General features: G+C 36.9%; 1 protein-coding gene across 1 annotated transcript in view; it reads right to left on the bottom strand.

Moving 5' to 3' along the window:
- Positions 1-17,037, bottom strand: part of LOC135216798 (uncharacterized) — a 63,060-nt gene that overhangs the window by 13,212 nt on the left and 32,811 nt on the right. The window contains exons 16-22 of the mRNA XM_064252286.1: positions 15,768-15,990; positions 14,167-14,296; positions 12,029-12,207; positions 10,707-10,866; positions 4,211-4,334; positions 1,786-1,900; positions 955-1,072 (exon numbers count right to left, since the gene is read on the bottom strand). Coding sequence (XP_064108356.1) covers positions 955-1,072; positions 1,786-1,900; positions 4,211-4,334; positions 10,707-10,866; positions 12,029-12,207; positions 14,167-14,296; positions 15,768-15,990 — 1,049 coding nt within the window. The remainder of the gene's footprint in view (positions 1-954; positions 1,073-1,785; positions 1,901-4,210; positions 4,335-10,706; positions 10,867-12,028; positions 12,208-14,166; positions 14,297-15,767; positions 15,991-17,037) is intronic.

The raw sequence follows: 17,037 nt of genomic DNA, 5'->3' as shown, positions 1-17,037 counted from the left end.
ATAAATGTGCGTGTTGTTTGTGAAGTAATATGTGCATTTACAGTCTAATAAATTCCCGCTCTCTTTTCTATGACGTATAATACAAAATAAACATCTACTTGTGTGTTGCATCTATTTATGAAAAAAGAATTCAATAAGCTTACTGAGATTCCAGGGATTTGCAGCAAACACAAATGTACGCGCGCGCGCGCGCGCGCGCGCGCGACCTAACTTGAGGAGAAAACGAGTCGGCATATCCTTACTTATGCCGAGTTGCATCACATGACTGCAGTGTACGTGTACTAGTCTGTGCTCGACAGATCGCAGATAGTCACACTAACCACACCTGGGATACTGCTGACCTGAAGCAGCAACTTACGACGGTGTTAAGGACTCGATCAACCAGTCTTTAATCAGTTAATAACAACAATTTAAGATTTTAGGCACACGAGAACTACGGGGTGTCGGCTCAACCTTAGATCCAAGGAGATTTCACAGCACGTAGGCTCAACAGTTTAGGCGGTGCGTCACATGAACACGTTTTGTGCAACAATTAGGCGATGTAAGTGCCCAATACTGAAGATGTCCATCTTTCAGTTCTGGAACATAGCGACTTACAACTTTAATTTTGCAATGATATAACAAAAAATATTGGATACTAGTGCGTCATGTGAACATGTTTTATGCAACAAGTTCATGCAACATCATCGCCTTTGCAAACATGCGCATCTAACGACTATAATTTTGAACCAGTAGTATTAGAAAAATATTGGATACTTTACAGAAAGTCTAGTAGTGACAATACGCTAACAAGTTCTTGAGTGACACTGCCTTACAAGACTGATCCAAAGGTCCTTACGTGGACATTGGGTTGAAGTCACTTATTCACACCATCTCTCTCGTGACAAAATGTGTTATTTCGCGTCATTGGCTGATTCACGTCCTGGTTCCTCAACTTACGGAATGTCAACAAACCTCTGATTCCCCACAGTCATGCTCGCCCCATCCCGCGAAGTCACACTCCGATAAGGAAGACTCGTCCCCGAGACAGTTGAGGTCGTCCATCAAGTACTGTCCTTCGCCATTTCCGAAGCTGAAACGTTAATGTGGAGAAAATTTAGCTTGTTATTTTGACGCCAATTCTCCAATGCAGTGTAATCCTAAGATTGCTATGTGCATGAGACTTCACTAATAAGGTGTAAATTTTATTATTTCAATGAAAGTTCTTCCATAGGAAGTAAATCGCAGTTCATTACGTTCGTGCACTCTGATTAACTGATCTTCTCAAGTGACTCTTTAATCTCGTCACAAATATCTTTATATTATCTAAACCCTCCATTAATGACTTGCAAGAATGCTATTGAAATAAAGAATTATTTTGATATTATATGTCAGTGAAAAACAAACATTCAGATCGATAATGGAATGAATGTAGTTGTTGTTCTGTGTGAGTGTTGGGGGGGGGGGGGGGAGATATAAAATTTACGCCAGTTATCAAAACCTTGATGCTTAAACAAGGCATGAGTCAGAAGATGAATCCTAGAAGCGTCGTGGTTAAATGAATATCATACTGTATTTTTGGATGCATGAAATACGGTTTTTGCTTTTTACGTATGCTTCAAATCTAAAGACGCATAAAAACACGTTTTTAATACCTTTAGCCTCTTTGTAAATTATGCAGACATAAGGACTTCTGAATACCTGTATTCAATATTAGTCTCTTCCCAAATGTTAATGTTGCACATCCAGAGATTCATGACAAGCCTGTTTTCTAAATAAGAAGGAATACTTATGGAGAACACTTACTGGGAACCGAAGAACACTTCCCTGGCACCGAGGTTGAACCCTAGCTGTTGACAAAGAACGTCTCCTTCAGGAAGTCCCCACATATCATCGCAGATGGTGCCCCAACGGCCAAAGGCTGGAAAACCGTTAGAAATAAAAATACTGGAACGTGCTGGCATGTGTGCAAATAAACACATATTTAATATGTACAGACTGATCAAATTGGATCGCATACGTTGACTGAAGAAGTATGTGTGTGTGTGTGTGTGTGCCCCTTTTCTTTTGAGCAGGTGGTTTTGAAGTTCCTACGCTTCTGATTTTCAACATTTTTTTTTTAACTTTAAAAAATACATTTGGTGTGACCATCTCCAAATAACAAGTTCCCAATTCACTGTTTAGCCCAGCAGTGTCAAAGTTTAAGAGGAAGAGCCTCTGTTATTAGTGTGACTGAGAAGCTGACCGAGGTTTTTAAGGTATGGCTTGATGAGGGAAAAGTTCCGAATGATTAGGTGAGAGGGGTGACAAAAGAAACTGCAAGAATTTTATGGATATGACATTACCTTATATACCAAAAGGGACTATCGTAGGAATTTGTCTGAATAAGAGACAGGTAACAAAAGCAATAAATAGGAAGAATGGTGCCGGTTTAGAAAAGCAAGACAGAGTGTGGATCCTGTGTTTGCCATTGAACAGTTACAAAGGAAGTTTGAAAGTGAAGTAAAATGCTGTATATGGCATACAAGACACCTAGGAAAAAAGATATTTATATTCAGGGAAGTCTTGAAAAAGGTAGCATTGGTGTAGAGTGAATCTGGGATGATGAGCAGTGTCAAGTGGAAGAAAAAGGAAAACTTAGAAATCGTTGGAAAGATGCACCGAAAGCAGTTGTAATGTATTGAGAAGTACTACTCTCTCATTCTACTGTGTTGAACCTTCTGGGAGTTGTTTTGGGCTGTCTCCCTTTAGAATCTGCACTAGAATTAGGCGTAAGTCTAGTTTAGCATCCTCGTCCTTTAGTACTTAGGTTCCAAGAAGACAGGTTGGTAATTCACTTACTATATTCTGGTATATCAATTATAAGTATGCAGATCCATGCTTCAGCTAGTGTCACAGTTCGTGGATAGCGGGAGACAGCCCATAACTCCCAAAAGGTTCAACACAGTAGAATGAGAGAGTAGTGTTTGACACTGTTTGTCAATGCATTACAACATTATTCGAAAGCGAGGACTTCAATATCCAGGAAGCATAGGGGCTCATGTGCGAATGAGGTGAATGACGCACTATGTGTAACGGCCTCGGTGCACTGGTAATGAACTTTCTGTGTATCTGTATATGTTGTGGATTATCTCCTAAAGAAATTCATCCTTACAGCAGCTGTTGAAAAGCGACCATTGTATTGCCTTTTCTCTAGAGTCCCTCCTTTATGCGTGAAAAGTTTTATATATATATATATATATATATATATATATATATATATATATATACACACACTTGCATATATGCATACACACACATGTATTATATATATATATATATATATGTGTGTGTGTGTGTGTGTGTGTGTGTGTGTGTGTGTGTGTGTGCAGTGAAACTATTCAAGTATAAAGGACATACGTAAGATAATAATACTAATTCCGAACTGAACCTTCAAAAATTGGCAACATCAAGGACGTGACGGAAAAAAAAAAAAAGGTCTGTCCGTTCATATTGTTTTTCCTCATAATCTTTGTTCAAGGATGCTCAAAGAACTCATTTTGCTTGGTACTATTAAAAATGTCTATCTCTATTTCAAATATGCTACTAGTCATATTAAAAAGTAAGATCCTAAGGCTAACATTCAACAGGTGCGCAGCTGGGTTGCTGGTGTTTTTTTTTAAATGTGTTTTTAAGTTGGTTTTATTATCGTTAGGTTGTAAATCCTGGTATATACAGAGTAGAAGTAAAAAGGCGGCCAACTTAGATATCCTGAAGCGACATTTCTTGCAAGCGAAGCTTCGGGGAAGTCATCAATATCCCTCCTGGTACAAGAAATAAAAATAAACAGTCAAAACCAGTTTAGGCGATGCTTTGTCTTTGCAACCGCACTTCAATTTGCTTTCGTAAGTGTTATTCGGTTTAGTGTTGAGTTCTTGGCGTTTACTTCCTCTTTTCTTCCATATTTGAAACCATATTTGTTTAATCTCTACGATATCCTTATGAAAAAGGAGCTTTCCAGTCACTTCTATTGTTTCTCCTTTAAAACGTTGTTCTAGTTAGACTTATGCAGTTTTTCAAGACCTAAGCCTAGTAAGCTTTCCGACCACTCAAGGTCTAGAAGCCTTGCGACCACTAAAAGAACAATCTTCAGTGGAAAAAAAAACATGAAAAAATAAAAGTAATGGGAAAAGAGGAAAAAAAAACCTAAATGATCTCACTAAAGAAAGAAAGAAAAAACTCCAAGACTAACCTTTGACCTCGACGCGACCTTCGTGGTTCCCAGAGCCGTTGACGAGTCTCACTTCGAAGTTCACTCGACCGTCACAGAGATCTTCATCTTCCCCGCCGGCGCACTCTCGCTTTCCGTTGCACACCTGCGGTGAGAGGTTGGAAGCACGCTGAGACTGCAATCTCGAGATTGCAAAATAAATAAAAAAAATGGACAGAGATGAGTTGGCACTTTGGGAGTTGCAGTTCCTTCGTGGTTCTCAGTTAGAACAAAAAGACTCTTTTAGGTACTAACAGAATGATGCGTTAATTTCATAGTATCACTGCTATTATCTAGGTCTAGACCTTGGTTATTATTATTAATAATACTATATTTATTATTATATTATTATTATTATTATTATTATTATTATTATTATTATTATTATTATTATTATTACGGAAAAAAACAATTAAAATGTCATTAACAAGACAAGAAACTTCCACGGAATGGACTAATATATATGGCAATTAACATAAGGCATTTATTTTCTTTGGGAAATATCAAAATTAAAACGGAAAATCCTAACACAAAACAGTTTACAAAAACATTTATTACCTCAAAATACACCACTACTTCCACTCAAGAAATCCATAAATATTTATACATATTTGTTAAAACCAAGAAAACCCGTTTCCTAGAATAAAAAACAAAAACCACTTATTATGAACATCATCCTCCCCAGCGGCAACCCCTTCTCATTTCAGTGTCAAGAGCATCAAAATTCTATCAAAAGCAGCCAACGACAAACCAGCCATTACACGCTCATTCTTTCGGTAGGCAAAGATCAGTGTGCATCTGTCATATTACTGGACGTAACCAGTAATTTCTGGTTACTACTACCCACACGAAACCAAGCTCTCCCGGGGGAATTTACCAATACCAAGTCAGCATTATTTTCCTGCTCTATTTTGGAATGTCCCCAAATGATACCGAGATAGCAGCAAAGAATATTATTAATATATTACTATTATTAAGTTTAACCAGACCACTGAGCTAACTATCAGCTCTCATAAGGCTGGCGGTAGCAAAGAATACATCATGGCAGCTAAAAATACAGATATAAAAGAAAACAAGTAAAGTCATACATAGCGGTAACGCGGAAAAATCTACTTTTTTTTTTTTTGAATGAGAGTTCTCGGGAGAGGGAGAGAGAGCGAGAATTATAGTAAGTATAAGTATTTCCTTCTAAAAATACTTTAGGTTTTGCTCGTGTTTCTCTCTCTCTCTCTCTCTCTCTCTCTCAAGAAAGAAAGAAAGAGAGAATTGAAATTTAAAATGCGTTGCTTGGTGAAAATTTAGAAAACTTTCGTTCCTCTTGTTAAACCCTACAGATAATCTTATAATACTCTCTCTCTCTCTCTCTCTCTCTCTCTCTCTCTCTCTCTCTCGTCTCTCTGTATATTATATAATAATAATATATATATATATATATATATATAGATATATATATATATAGCTATATATATATGTATCTGTCTGTCTGTGTATACATAATGCTATATAACTGTACTTATCGTACAATAATTGCTCTCAATCCTGTCCTTCTGTTGTCCGTGTCCTTCCCAAAATATGATTTTAAAAATATCTGAGAACGATACAAAATAAAAACAATAAACAGACACTTTATTGTTCTCTTAAATCTTTTTATTAATGATTTCTTTACGTGTGGCCTATTTGCTCGATAGATGCTTGCATACTAAGATTTTTCGGCCTTTCTGTGTAAGCATCTTAAAATTCTGAATAATAATAATAATAATAATAATAATCTTAGTATGACACTAAGGCGTTACAACAAGAGTACTGCCATGTAAATAAGAATTCAATACATAACTTACTTATTTGCAGGAATAGACGTACAAAGACGAAAATTAGGAGACTGCTTTATTTACACCACAAATTGACGGGAAGAAAAGAAAATCAATACAAATGGGATTCGGATAATACGAATCAGAAACACCACAGGGTAGATGGAAGAAAATCAGACAATTTCAAGGAGAGAGAGAAAGAGAGAGAGAGGTTCGTGACTAACGGAATCAGAAAAAATAAATAATGAACGGGTTACGACAGACAGGAAAAAAGGAAATTATTAGGGAAAACCCTCAAGCAATCTCAGTTAATCGAAGTATTTAAGCGGGTCCGAGCTGGATAAAAGAAGCACACGGCTTCTCCACCTTCCTTGTTCTATCCCTTGTAATATATTGGCGTCTGTTGAATTAACACATGTCAGTAAAGTGTTAATTTATTTAGTAGATTTATGTTAACACTGCATGACTGGTAATCGGCACAACCGTTAAGTTCCTGTGTATCTCTCTCTCAATCTATCTATCCATTCCTGTTGCTATGCTTACAACCTCAACTTGTACCTTGCAGGCAGAAAAGTCTTACCTCGTTCCACACTTGCTAGCGAAAATTGCCAGACACGAATTTAACGATTATGTGCGATTTAACTTTTGCTGTAATTTATACCAAAAGCTTGTTGGCAATTCATGTCACAGAAACAAATACTTCCGTTATAAATTTTTCTTTCAACTATTGGCTATTTGGCAAGATCACGTAAGATGTTAAGAATGATACTCCCTTGAAACCGATAAGAAGTCAACTTTATAATGAATCTTTAAAGAGAAAAGAATGGAAAACATGATTCCATTTGGACCCAACACTTATTTCTATCACATTACTACTTTGCCCTCGAATGCATCACGAGTCTCACGACTGGGTTAAATATTTTTAATGCCGATATCTTTATAAGTAATGATTATAAGTAATGTACGAACATTATGATCAATGGTGACAGAAATTTCCGCCACTACCAAACCCTACGAGCAAGGTCTTGTCTACGCGCACCTACTTTATCCACTGGATTAGTTTAAATCGTCTGAATTAGCACGAAATCCGTCAGACTTTGCTGGCCACGGCGAAGAAATTTATTGTTGCGGGCGAGAGTAATGGCAGTCCTTTTCGATTAAACATATGTTGGGCGAGATGATTTTATATCTATCTATCTTGACAATGTCTTAGTTAAGACGAAAGCGCTTGGATTTCTGACTATCATTTTCCTGTGGTATTCGCTTATTTAATGAAGTCACATGCATCTAATGTGATTTTTTAAGCATATATATATATATATATTATATATATATATATATATATATATATATATATATATATATATATTATATATATATAATATAATATATGTGTATATATATATAATATATATATATACATATATATATATATATATATATATATATATATATATGATATATATATATAATATATATATATATATAGATGAGTATATATATATATTAGAGATATATATATATAGAGTTTCGGTCTATCACGGTTAAAATTATAAAAGTTAAATCAAGAATAATTTTACCCAAATGCATACAAGTCTACTCGACCGTTCTCGAGATAAAACAAAAAACAAAAAATTACTTCTCCCATTCCCATTAGCAACGCAATAAGTAAAGAATTACAAAAATAGATTAAGAAAAAGCAGATACTGAAAAAAAGACGAGGGAAAAACTTTAATTCTTCGTATTGTCGTTAGCTGGTAATAACATAAGACTAAGAAAAACACGGCTACGCGCAGAAAAAAAAAGAGCAAAGAGAGATACACCGATAAACCGATTGAGGAATAACGAAAGAGAAGGAAAGATATTAATATAAGCAGTGAGAAATATGGAGACAGTAAATGTCGTTTGATATAGCAGAAAACTGCTAAACAAAATAAATGTTAGAAAAATAAAGCTAGGTATATCAACACAAAGATACGGTGCAATATAGGCAACAAGGAAAAACGGGCAGAAAATTACGCCATGCAAGAGAGACTAAGACGGCAGCGGAAGAAAAAAAATCATATCAACGAAAAATCCACACACCAAAAAATATATTTTTTAAACCTCAGTTACGGCAGCGAAGTCGATAATACTTATTTTGGGTAAGGCGTCCCCTTGACCTTTCGCCGCTCACGGTCTTTCGGAACTGAGAAATGCTCACCAAGTGTTCTAGCATGGAACAAGGAATAACTTAATGATGTTGTATTGCCGTCGCCTTGATTATGGGAGTGGAACCACAATTATCTTGCGCAGGGAAGGTCTATATATAAACACCTAAACTACACATTTATATATATACATATATATATATATATATATATATATATATATATATATATATATATGTATATATATATATATATATAATATATATATATATATATATATATATATAGAGAGAGAGAGAGAGAGAGAGAGAGAGAGAGAGAGAGAGAGAGAGAGAGAGAGATTCTTGATTAGACAGCAAAATGAAGCATGACAAAGTCTCTTTGCATATACATGTATATTTATACCTATATCTATGTAGCAGTTGCACTATGAAACAATTGTTAGGAGAGGTTGGAAAGATGTAGCAAGAGAGGTGCACTGGCGATATTGCTCCCTTACGGGATGGATATCACTAATGTTCCCATTGTTCCAGTATGAGTCTTAATTTCCCTCTACTACAGACTTTGTACTTCCCTTTCTGCCTCTGCTTCCTTTGAATCTTAAACGTACTCCATCTGTTAAATTCCGTCAATCAATTCTAAAGTAAGTGCAACTCTTTATCCCTCACGAATTGTTTTCATTTGGACTAAATAAGGACACTAGGGATCTCTTCCCGTTGACCTTGGATTTAAAAAATAAAAGGACGCGTAATTACTATTATCATTAAAGTAAGAATTCTGAACGTAGGAAAATCAATTTTATTGTCAATTCACAACTGATTTTTGCTTCACTCAAGACGTCCTTCATTTTAGCCAAGGCATTCTCCCCTTCGAATCTTAAAATGGACTAAAAATATCTTGGTACATCACCTGATAATTTGTACGAGTAGATAACTACGATCGGTATTCAGACTCTGCTCTCTTTCAAAAAGAAAATGTAACAGCGATACTTTTGCCCTTGGCAATATGTCTTATTCATTTCTTAACGGCAATACTGTTGCGGCTATTATTATAACTTTGTGGATTTTCCTACCGTTAGTTATTCTGCAATTTAATTTGAATTTTACTATATTTGTCTGGTCACTGATATACTCTTTGTGGGACGCTTTTTCAACCAGTTGATCTCATTTATGAAATTTAGGCTGCCGTGCTAAGCGCTCGGGTTTTTCCGGCCATCCAGAGCTTAAATACAGTAAATAGAGAGAGTTGGAGTGGTTGAACAGCAAGATAAAGGGACCCAAAACTTCAAGGATCTAGAGGTTGCACTGAGGAAAATACATCACAGGTGCACAATGAAATAAAATAAAAGTTAGAGAGGTCGGACAGCATTGCTGAACAAAGAAAGCATTCATGGAGGTACGGTACTAAAAAGCGGGCGAATCTAAGGGCGAAGGGCACAAGCAAACAACCTTTCTTAATGCTTTCAGTGCACCACGTGATGTGCACTGATGGTACTAAACGCCCACGGGGTTTTTCATCTGCCGATGCTTGAAGTTCTGGCACGAAGCTTGCCCAGACCCGTTCTCTCGTTGCTCTAGAGCGGCCAAAGATATAACCCTAGGTAACCATTCAAAGGTTTCACTACATTTTATTACATCTGAAGATATCCTGACGTGTCTTGTCAGTTAGTTCATTTTTCGCCCATTTTGTTTACATTTATTACTACGTAGTCTTCATCCGAATCCGTAAAGCAAAAATGAAGAACAAATAAGCAAACCCAATTTACATTTTTGGGATTCGAACTCAAGAACGCTGGACTGGTTGAGGTAAACCTAAACCATTCGACCACGAAGTAAAACAAAGGAATCATGTTTTATTATTTACTAATTAAATTTAATGGGTCTCCCAGCTACTCAATCTTCATAAAGGTCACTGGAAGTTCTGTCTGTTTTTTTCTGGCGTTTTCGCGTCTTTGTTCAAGCTTAATACGAGAAATTGACCTGCAACCTTAATAACTAAAACCTATACCAAAGAAAGTTAAGATGAAAAATTTATTTATAAGAGCAGTTCCATAAAGTAACTAAAAACAATACCACATAATTGTGATCACCGTAAGTTGTTTTAAAACTTAGCTGTGATTATTCTAAAGGTTTTACCAATTACACTTTATGCTGAAATATATCTATCCGTCTCTCTATCTATCGCCATATAACTGTACGATCTAAAATTTAAAAAATATCAATTACCTACGAAAACAAAATTGAATTTTGCTTGTCTGTATGGTGTTTTGACGTTGCATGGAACCAGTGGTTATTCAGCAACGGGACCAACGGCTTTACGTGACTTCCGAACCACGTCGAGAGTGAACTTCTATCACCAGAAATACAGATCTCTAACCCATCAGTGGAATGCTCGAGAATCGAGCTCGCGGCCACCGAGGTGGCATGCCAAGACCATACCGATCACGCCACTGAGGCTCTTAAACCAAATAATTTAAATCATGTTTCACCCGGGAAGTAAATTGAAAATCACAAAACTTACTTGGGACTGCTCCAAGCACTTTCCGTCTCGACAGGAGAACATCCGGGAACAATCGACGCTCCCCGTTTCCAGCTCGTAGTAATCCCATCCACTTTCGGCGACGAGGCCTCCAGACCGGCCCACGTTGCTGTCGCTCAAGATGCAGGTCTCGGAGCCGGACCTTCCCAGGAAGACAGGTGGGAATGGAAGGTTTCTTAATTGGGCATCAAGCGACGCAGTTCAAATTTTAAGAAGATTTCTCTCTCTCTCTTAACACACAACAGTTCCAGAAACAGACGAGCAAAATGTAACATCTCTCTCTCTCTCTCTCTCTCTCTCTCTCTTCTTCTTCTTCTTCTTCTTCTTCTTCAAACGGAGTAGCAAAAGAACTTGCAACGAAAAAAATTACGGTATTTGTAGCAAAAAGTGTGCGTGTGTGTGTGTGTGTGTGAAAGAAACAAAGAGAGAGAACTGACAGTTATAATTTATTTTATAGTTATACGTATTCAAATTATTTTACGTATGAATAATCGTGGTTTTTACCGCGCGTGGATGTGGGTGCGTCGGGGAGAGAGAGAGAGAGAGAGAGAGAGAGAGAGAGAGAGAGAGAGAGAGAGAGAGAGATTGTCTGGTATCATATTTAGTGTTTTACATATCCGAATTAATGTTTGTACTACAATAAGTACCAGGGAAAATTTTTAACCTGTGAGAGAGAGAGAGAGAGAGAGAGAGAGAGAGAGAGAGAGAGAGAGAGAGAGAGAGAGAGAAATTCCCCATCATACTAATTAAAAAAAATAACATACTAAAATAAATAATTCTTAACATACGAGTTGTCTATCTAGGTGTATGAAATACTCTCAAATATTGAAAAAAGCATAAGGTGCATATACGTGTATATATATATATATATATATATATATATATATATATATAGTATATATATATATATATATATATATATATATATATATATATATGTGTGTGTATTATATATATATTATATATTATATATATATATATATACATACATATATATATAATATTATATATATATTATATATATATACATATATATATGTATGTATATATATATAATATATATATATATATATATCAAGCAATTTTAAAATCACCTTGTAAAAAAATAAAGAGAACAATAAAAAAAAAATCAGTGTCTCTGAGCATCGATCTGCAAAATAACAAAATAAATGCCACTTTCTAAGCAGAAAAACATTACACACCAAAACTATATGACACTTCCAAAAAAATTAAAAAACAAACTTGCGAAAAGAAAAATCGAGTTCAAGAAATGATCTCCCAAAATAGATGGAAGAGAGACTGACTCGTAATTGAAGGAGAGGCAGAGGAAGTTCTTGGCCTGGCTGCATCTGGCGGCGCAGGTGGTCTTCAGTGTGTAGAGCCACTTCTCCACCTCGCGCCCCTTCAGTCTCTGGTTGACTTTCTTCGTGTAGTATGCGCTGTAGTCTCGGCAGCCTTCTTCGTCGCTGCCGTCGGAGCAGTCCTGGTGATTGTTATGAGTTTTAGATGCTCGTTGGTCTCATTAAAAGCATATGATGACTTGAAACTCACAGGAGATATCTCCGGTGATTTTTCATTACAATGTGATTTTAGTTAATGTTCGCCTTATGCCAGCACGGGCTCTTGCTCATGGGCAGCCCTTAATAAATAGAATACTTGTAGATCTAATAATGAACATATGGCAGCACGAAATTAAATGATAAACAATGACATGAAACAGAATCAACAATTTTTGCCTTTATCTTGAGCGCAGAATAATATGACATTAGATATGGACTGCAAGATTTCGCAAAATATCAGCCCTTCGTTATTTCGGACATACAAAATTAACAGAAAATATTTGTTGAGTGATATTACAACAAATAACTTGTTTATTTTAGGTTTCCACTGATTTTGCACTTCAGATAAACTTCAAATGAATAACTGAGCTTGTTTTCGACGCGTTCAAAATAATGAAAACAATGACTTTCGATTTCAGGTAGCTCTTGATCATGAAACAAAATCCCTCTTCTTCATTCATTCAAAATAAAGGAAAACTATTTTTACTTTAAATTTTCTTTCTGTTCATAAAAATAATGGCTCCGTTTTCATGGGGTTCACGATGATAAGAAAAAAGAGAAAATGATTCTCATTTCTTGCCTATTTTTTCTAATGCTTTTATATATATTATAAACCTTTTGCACTGTTATGGGCTGGTACTACTACAACCCTATCTTGGTTTTCTTTCACATACTGCAACTCCCTATCTACTCATACTGTCCCTTTTCCCAATCTGTACACGGCTTTTATAACACCTATGTATTGTCTGTTTACTCATTTTGACAAGAGCATATGTTCAGAGGACACCTCATATTCTCTGTAATTCTGTTAATGGCTATTCTGCAGACTCCTTAGAAGAATTCCCAAAATTCATTCCGGTAAATTGAAGTCTTCTCGCCCCTATTCCTCGGTCTATTTTCATTTTTTTTTGTTTTTTGCTAGATGTAAAAGCAGTTTAGGTTAAAGTCTCGAGATGCTGTACCCTTGTGTTAGCGACGGACGTCTTTACGCGTGCTAAACTTTGAAACGAGGTTATCTTTTCCCATGCTATGTTCAACAGACGAGGAAACAATCTTTAAGATGTGTGCCAAGGAGAATCATAAAAAAAAAAAAAAAAAAAAAAAAAAAAAAAAAAACAGCAGAGCTAGTTTGGGTTTGGAATCCACGCCCGCCCCAGGAGACCTGCTCCCCCAATGAGATGAGTCAGCAGATGACCAACTGGATTCATTTATGTTAGTACTGATTTTCTTCATGGCCGTTATACGTATAGCTCTACCATCGTCATCATCCTGTCGGACTTTCATCAGCCATAAATCTGCTAAATCTTTTATGGACGGGGACAACACTAAATTTCACCTCTAATGACGGAAGTCACACAAACGGAACACCCACTAATTAATGTCCTAAATATGCACTCATACTTGTACACCAAATATTCTTTTACTCACAATATCCCCCGCTTTTGTTTTTATGTATATTGAAATTTTTTTTTTACAAACTTAGTCATTCGTATCTGACTTTATTAAGTAATATTTATTAATGATTCATTAGGAAGAGTAATTTACCACTGATACTACGTATACAAAAGTACTCTGGCCGAAAAATATAAGATTCATTAATACAAAACTATTCGAATATACATAAGTTACTTGTGAGAGTGATAAGGTAAAACCCAGAGGTTGTTCCACAACTCGTTTTTTTTTTTTTTTTAAATCCTAGAAATGCTTATATTGTCTGATACTGGAAAATGACTGCTTTTTGGAAGAAGAAAAAAAATACACAGTAAAACCCAAACATCCTTGTCTGAGTTGGGACTTTCCTGGACTGTGATATCGGGTTCCAATGCTATTAAATAGAAAGTGTTCACTTCATTAGGAAAAAAAAGGTAATTTAAAAAGTATACCTGTTGACCGTCACACTGCCACTCCTGGTGAATGCAGCCTCCGTTGGCACAGGCAAACTTATCAGCCCCACAGCTGCTGTCTTCTTCGATGATCGTAGGGACGTCGCGATCCTCCCGACGCTGTGGACACCTGCAAAGGTAAGAGGTCGTTCAAATTAGCGATCATTCGTGATGGGGAGTCTCTCTCTCTCTCTCTCTCTCTCTCTCTCTCTCTCTCTCTCTCTCTCTCTCTACTCATATGGAAAGAGACAGGCGCATATTTTTTCCTCCTTTCCAAAGCAAACTTCTTCCCATCTGGAAGAGGTTGCGCCAGAGGGGTAAAAAATGCCATCCCTTGTTGCTCAGCAAGCCTTTTGGAATGGAATGGAATATAAAATCTAGACCAAAGACTAAGCGCTGGGACCTATGAGGTCATTCAGCGCTGAAAGGGAGACTGAGAATGAAAAAGTTTGACAGGTGTAACAGGACGAAAACCTCGCAGTTGCACTGTGAAACAACTGTTAGGAGAGGGGGGTGGAAAGTAAGAGGGAAGAAAGAACATGAACGGAGGTATAATAAAAGGAATGAAACGGGCTGCAGCTAGGGATCGAGGAGACGCTGCAAAGAACCTTAAGTAGCTTGTTTGTTGGTGTTTTTACACTGCATGGAACCAGTGGTTATTCAGCAACGGGACCAACGGCTTTACGTGACTTCCGAACCGCGTCGAGAGTGAACATCTGTCACCAGAAATACACATCTCTAACCTCTCAGTGGAATGCCCGAGAATCAGACTCACGGCCATCGAGGTGGCAGGCCAAGACCATACCGATCACGCCAATGAGGCGCCTAACCTTAAGTTGTGCCTAATGGCTACATTGCACCACGTGAGGTTCACTAACGGCACTGGGCCCCTACGGGAACCAAGTATTTTGTGGTGAGGGTGGTAACCCTATTAACAACTGGTTGGATTAGTTAATGGAAGGCTGAGACCGACCTTTGGAACTATAAAAGATGAGCTGAGCACTAGATCAACCATTTTGGGGAATGAGGCTACTAGCGTGTAAATTCTCAAGCTTAGCTGCAAGCCACCATAATCAACAAATCACCTGGTCATTACAAAGGTCAACAGAAGAACACTGGCAACAAAATCAGTCGTATCCCAGCGTGAGATCACTTACAGATCTCTCTATGGTAAGGCCAGGTTATTGGCCAGTAAGCTGAGCCACAGTGGCCAAACACAAGCGAACACGAACACACACACAAACGGGATGGTTTAGATTCCAGATTCTTTAATTTACAAAGTATACAATTCACCAAAGACTAGCTTTTGCAGACATACAGTCTTCTTCATCAGGGATCAATGCAGGTACATATACACAGTGATGCTGTATCTACTCACCTTGGACTGGAACTGGAGGCCAAGCGCTGGGAACTATGAGATGGAAATTGAGAGTAAATGCGATTTGAAAGGTGTAACAGAAGGAAAACCTTGAAGATGAACTATGAAACAATTGTTAGGAGAGGGTGGAAAGTAAGATGAAAGAAAGATTGTAATATGAACGGAGGTGCAGTAAAAGGAATGCAAGAGGTTGCAGCAAGGGGGTCGAAGGGACGTCGCTCACCTTGGGATGTCACAAAAACCCACGGTGCCCTTGGAAGTGTAGCACCAGGGAAGGTCATCGCCATCTGGATTGGCACAGTGATTCGCCACCAGAGGAATTTGCGAATTGGCCAGATGGCCCAGCTTCTCCTGGACCCGCGGCTGACCCCAAAGGGCGCACACCTCTCCTTCCACGGTGAGGCTGGCTTCTCCTTGGTAGGACTCACCACGCCCTTCGATGCATCCTTTGAAGAGATTGAAAAAGATGTAACAAAAATATACGTCACTGAAAACCAGGCACTTTGAGGGGGTGATTCAAATTTATATATTTTCGAAAGGTCAGATAAATTGACACATTTTTGAAATTTCAGTTACACTCAAATACTTGGACAATTATTTCGAAGTTAACTAAGTACACAATATTAAATTCCAATCTTCAGAAAATAATTTCAAAGATAAATAAGCACAATATATCAAATTTAGATATTAATAATTTCGAAGTTCTATAAGCACAAAACATTAAATTTAGACATTTAGTAAAAGATTTCTATGTTAAATAAGTACAAACATTCTGTAAAAACTTAGTCCCAAATCGAAATGAGATATTTTTACAATCAAATACAAAAAGATTTTTAGAAACTTCACTGCACAAGGGCGGGAAAAAGACATGAATGAAGTTTGTCAAGGTGAAAATAAACTAGAATAAGAGCGAACGACCGATCAATTTTTCCGATCATGGAAGAAATCGTCCTTGGTACTTGATAAGTTACTTTCGCATTATCACAATCAGAACCTTCAGTTTTGGACCAGGTGCTTTTCAAGTTCAAGTGACAATCTGACACTAAAGAGGCAGATCATTACACTTTTATATACTGCACAAACAGAAAAATGCAAATTTCATTATATATCCAAAATAAATTCAGGAGGTGAATTTCGTTTAATTTCCTCGAAAATTTAGTTACTGACAATCCTTTGAAAATTAATTAAATCCAAATTTAAGTGCTATTAAAATTTAACGAAACCTGTTACAGCAGCAAAATGAACACCTTAGTAATAATAAAGATAATGATAATAATTCGCAAATGGGATTCCGCTGTATCATTCTCTCCATCTCTTCTCTCCTCCTCTGTCTCATTAAGTAATCTCATCCTCTTCATGGTAAATGATCTTGTTTATAAGGGTAGGTGAACGCATGTTTTTGACTAAGAAAAATTTTATTTGTTTATAAATTGAAGATATTGGCTATTGTCAGGATTTTGTATCAATGCTCATGGAACTGGTTACAACTAAAT

Source organism: Macrobrachium nipponense, chromosome 6 (assembly GCF_015104395.2).
Source record: "Macrobrachium nipponense isolate FS-2020 chromosome 6, ASM1510439v2, whole genome shotgun sequence".
Classification (NCBI taxonomy): Eukaryota; Metazoa; Arthropoda; class Malacostraca; order Decapoda; family Palaemonidae; genus Macrobrachium; species Macrobrachium nipponense.
Note: the sequence above shows the minus strand (reverse complement) of the source record. Positions and strands in the feature narration are given on the sequence as shown.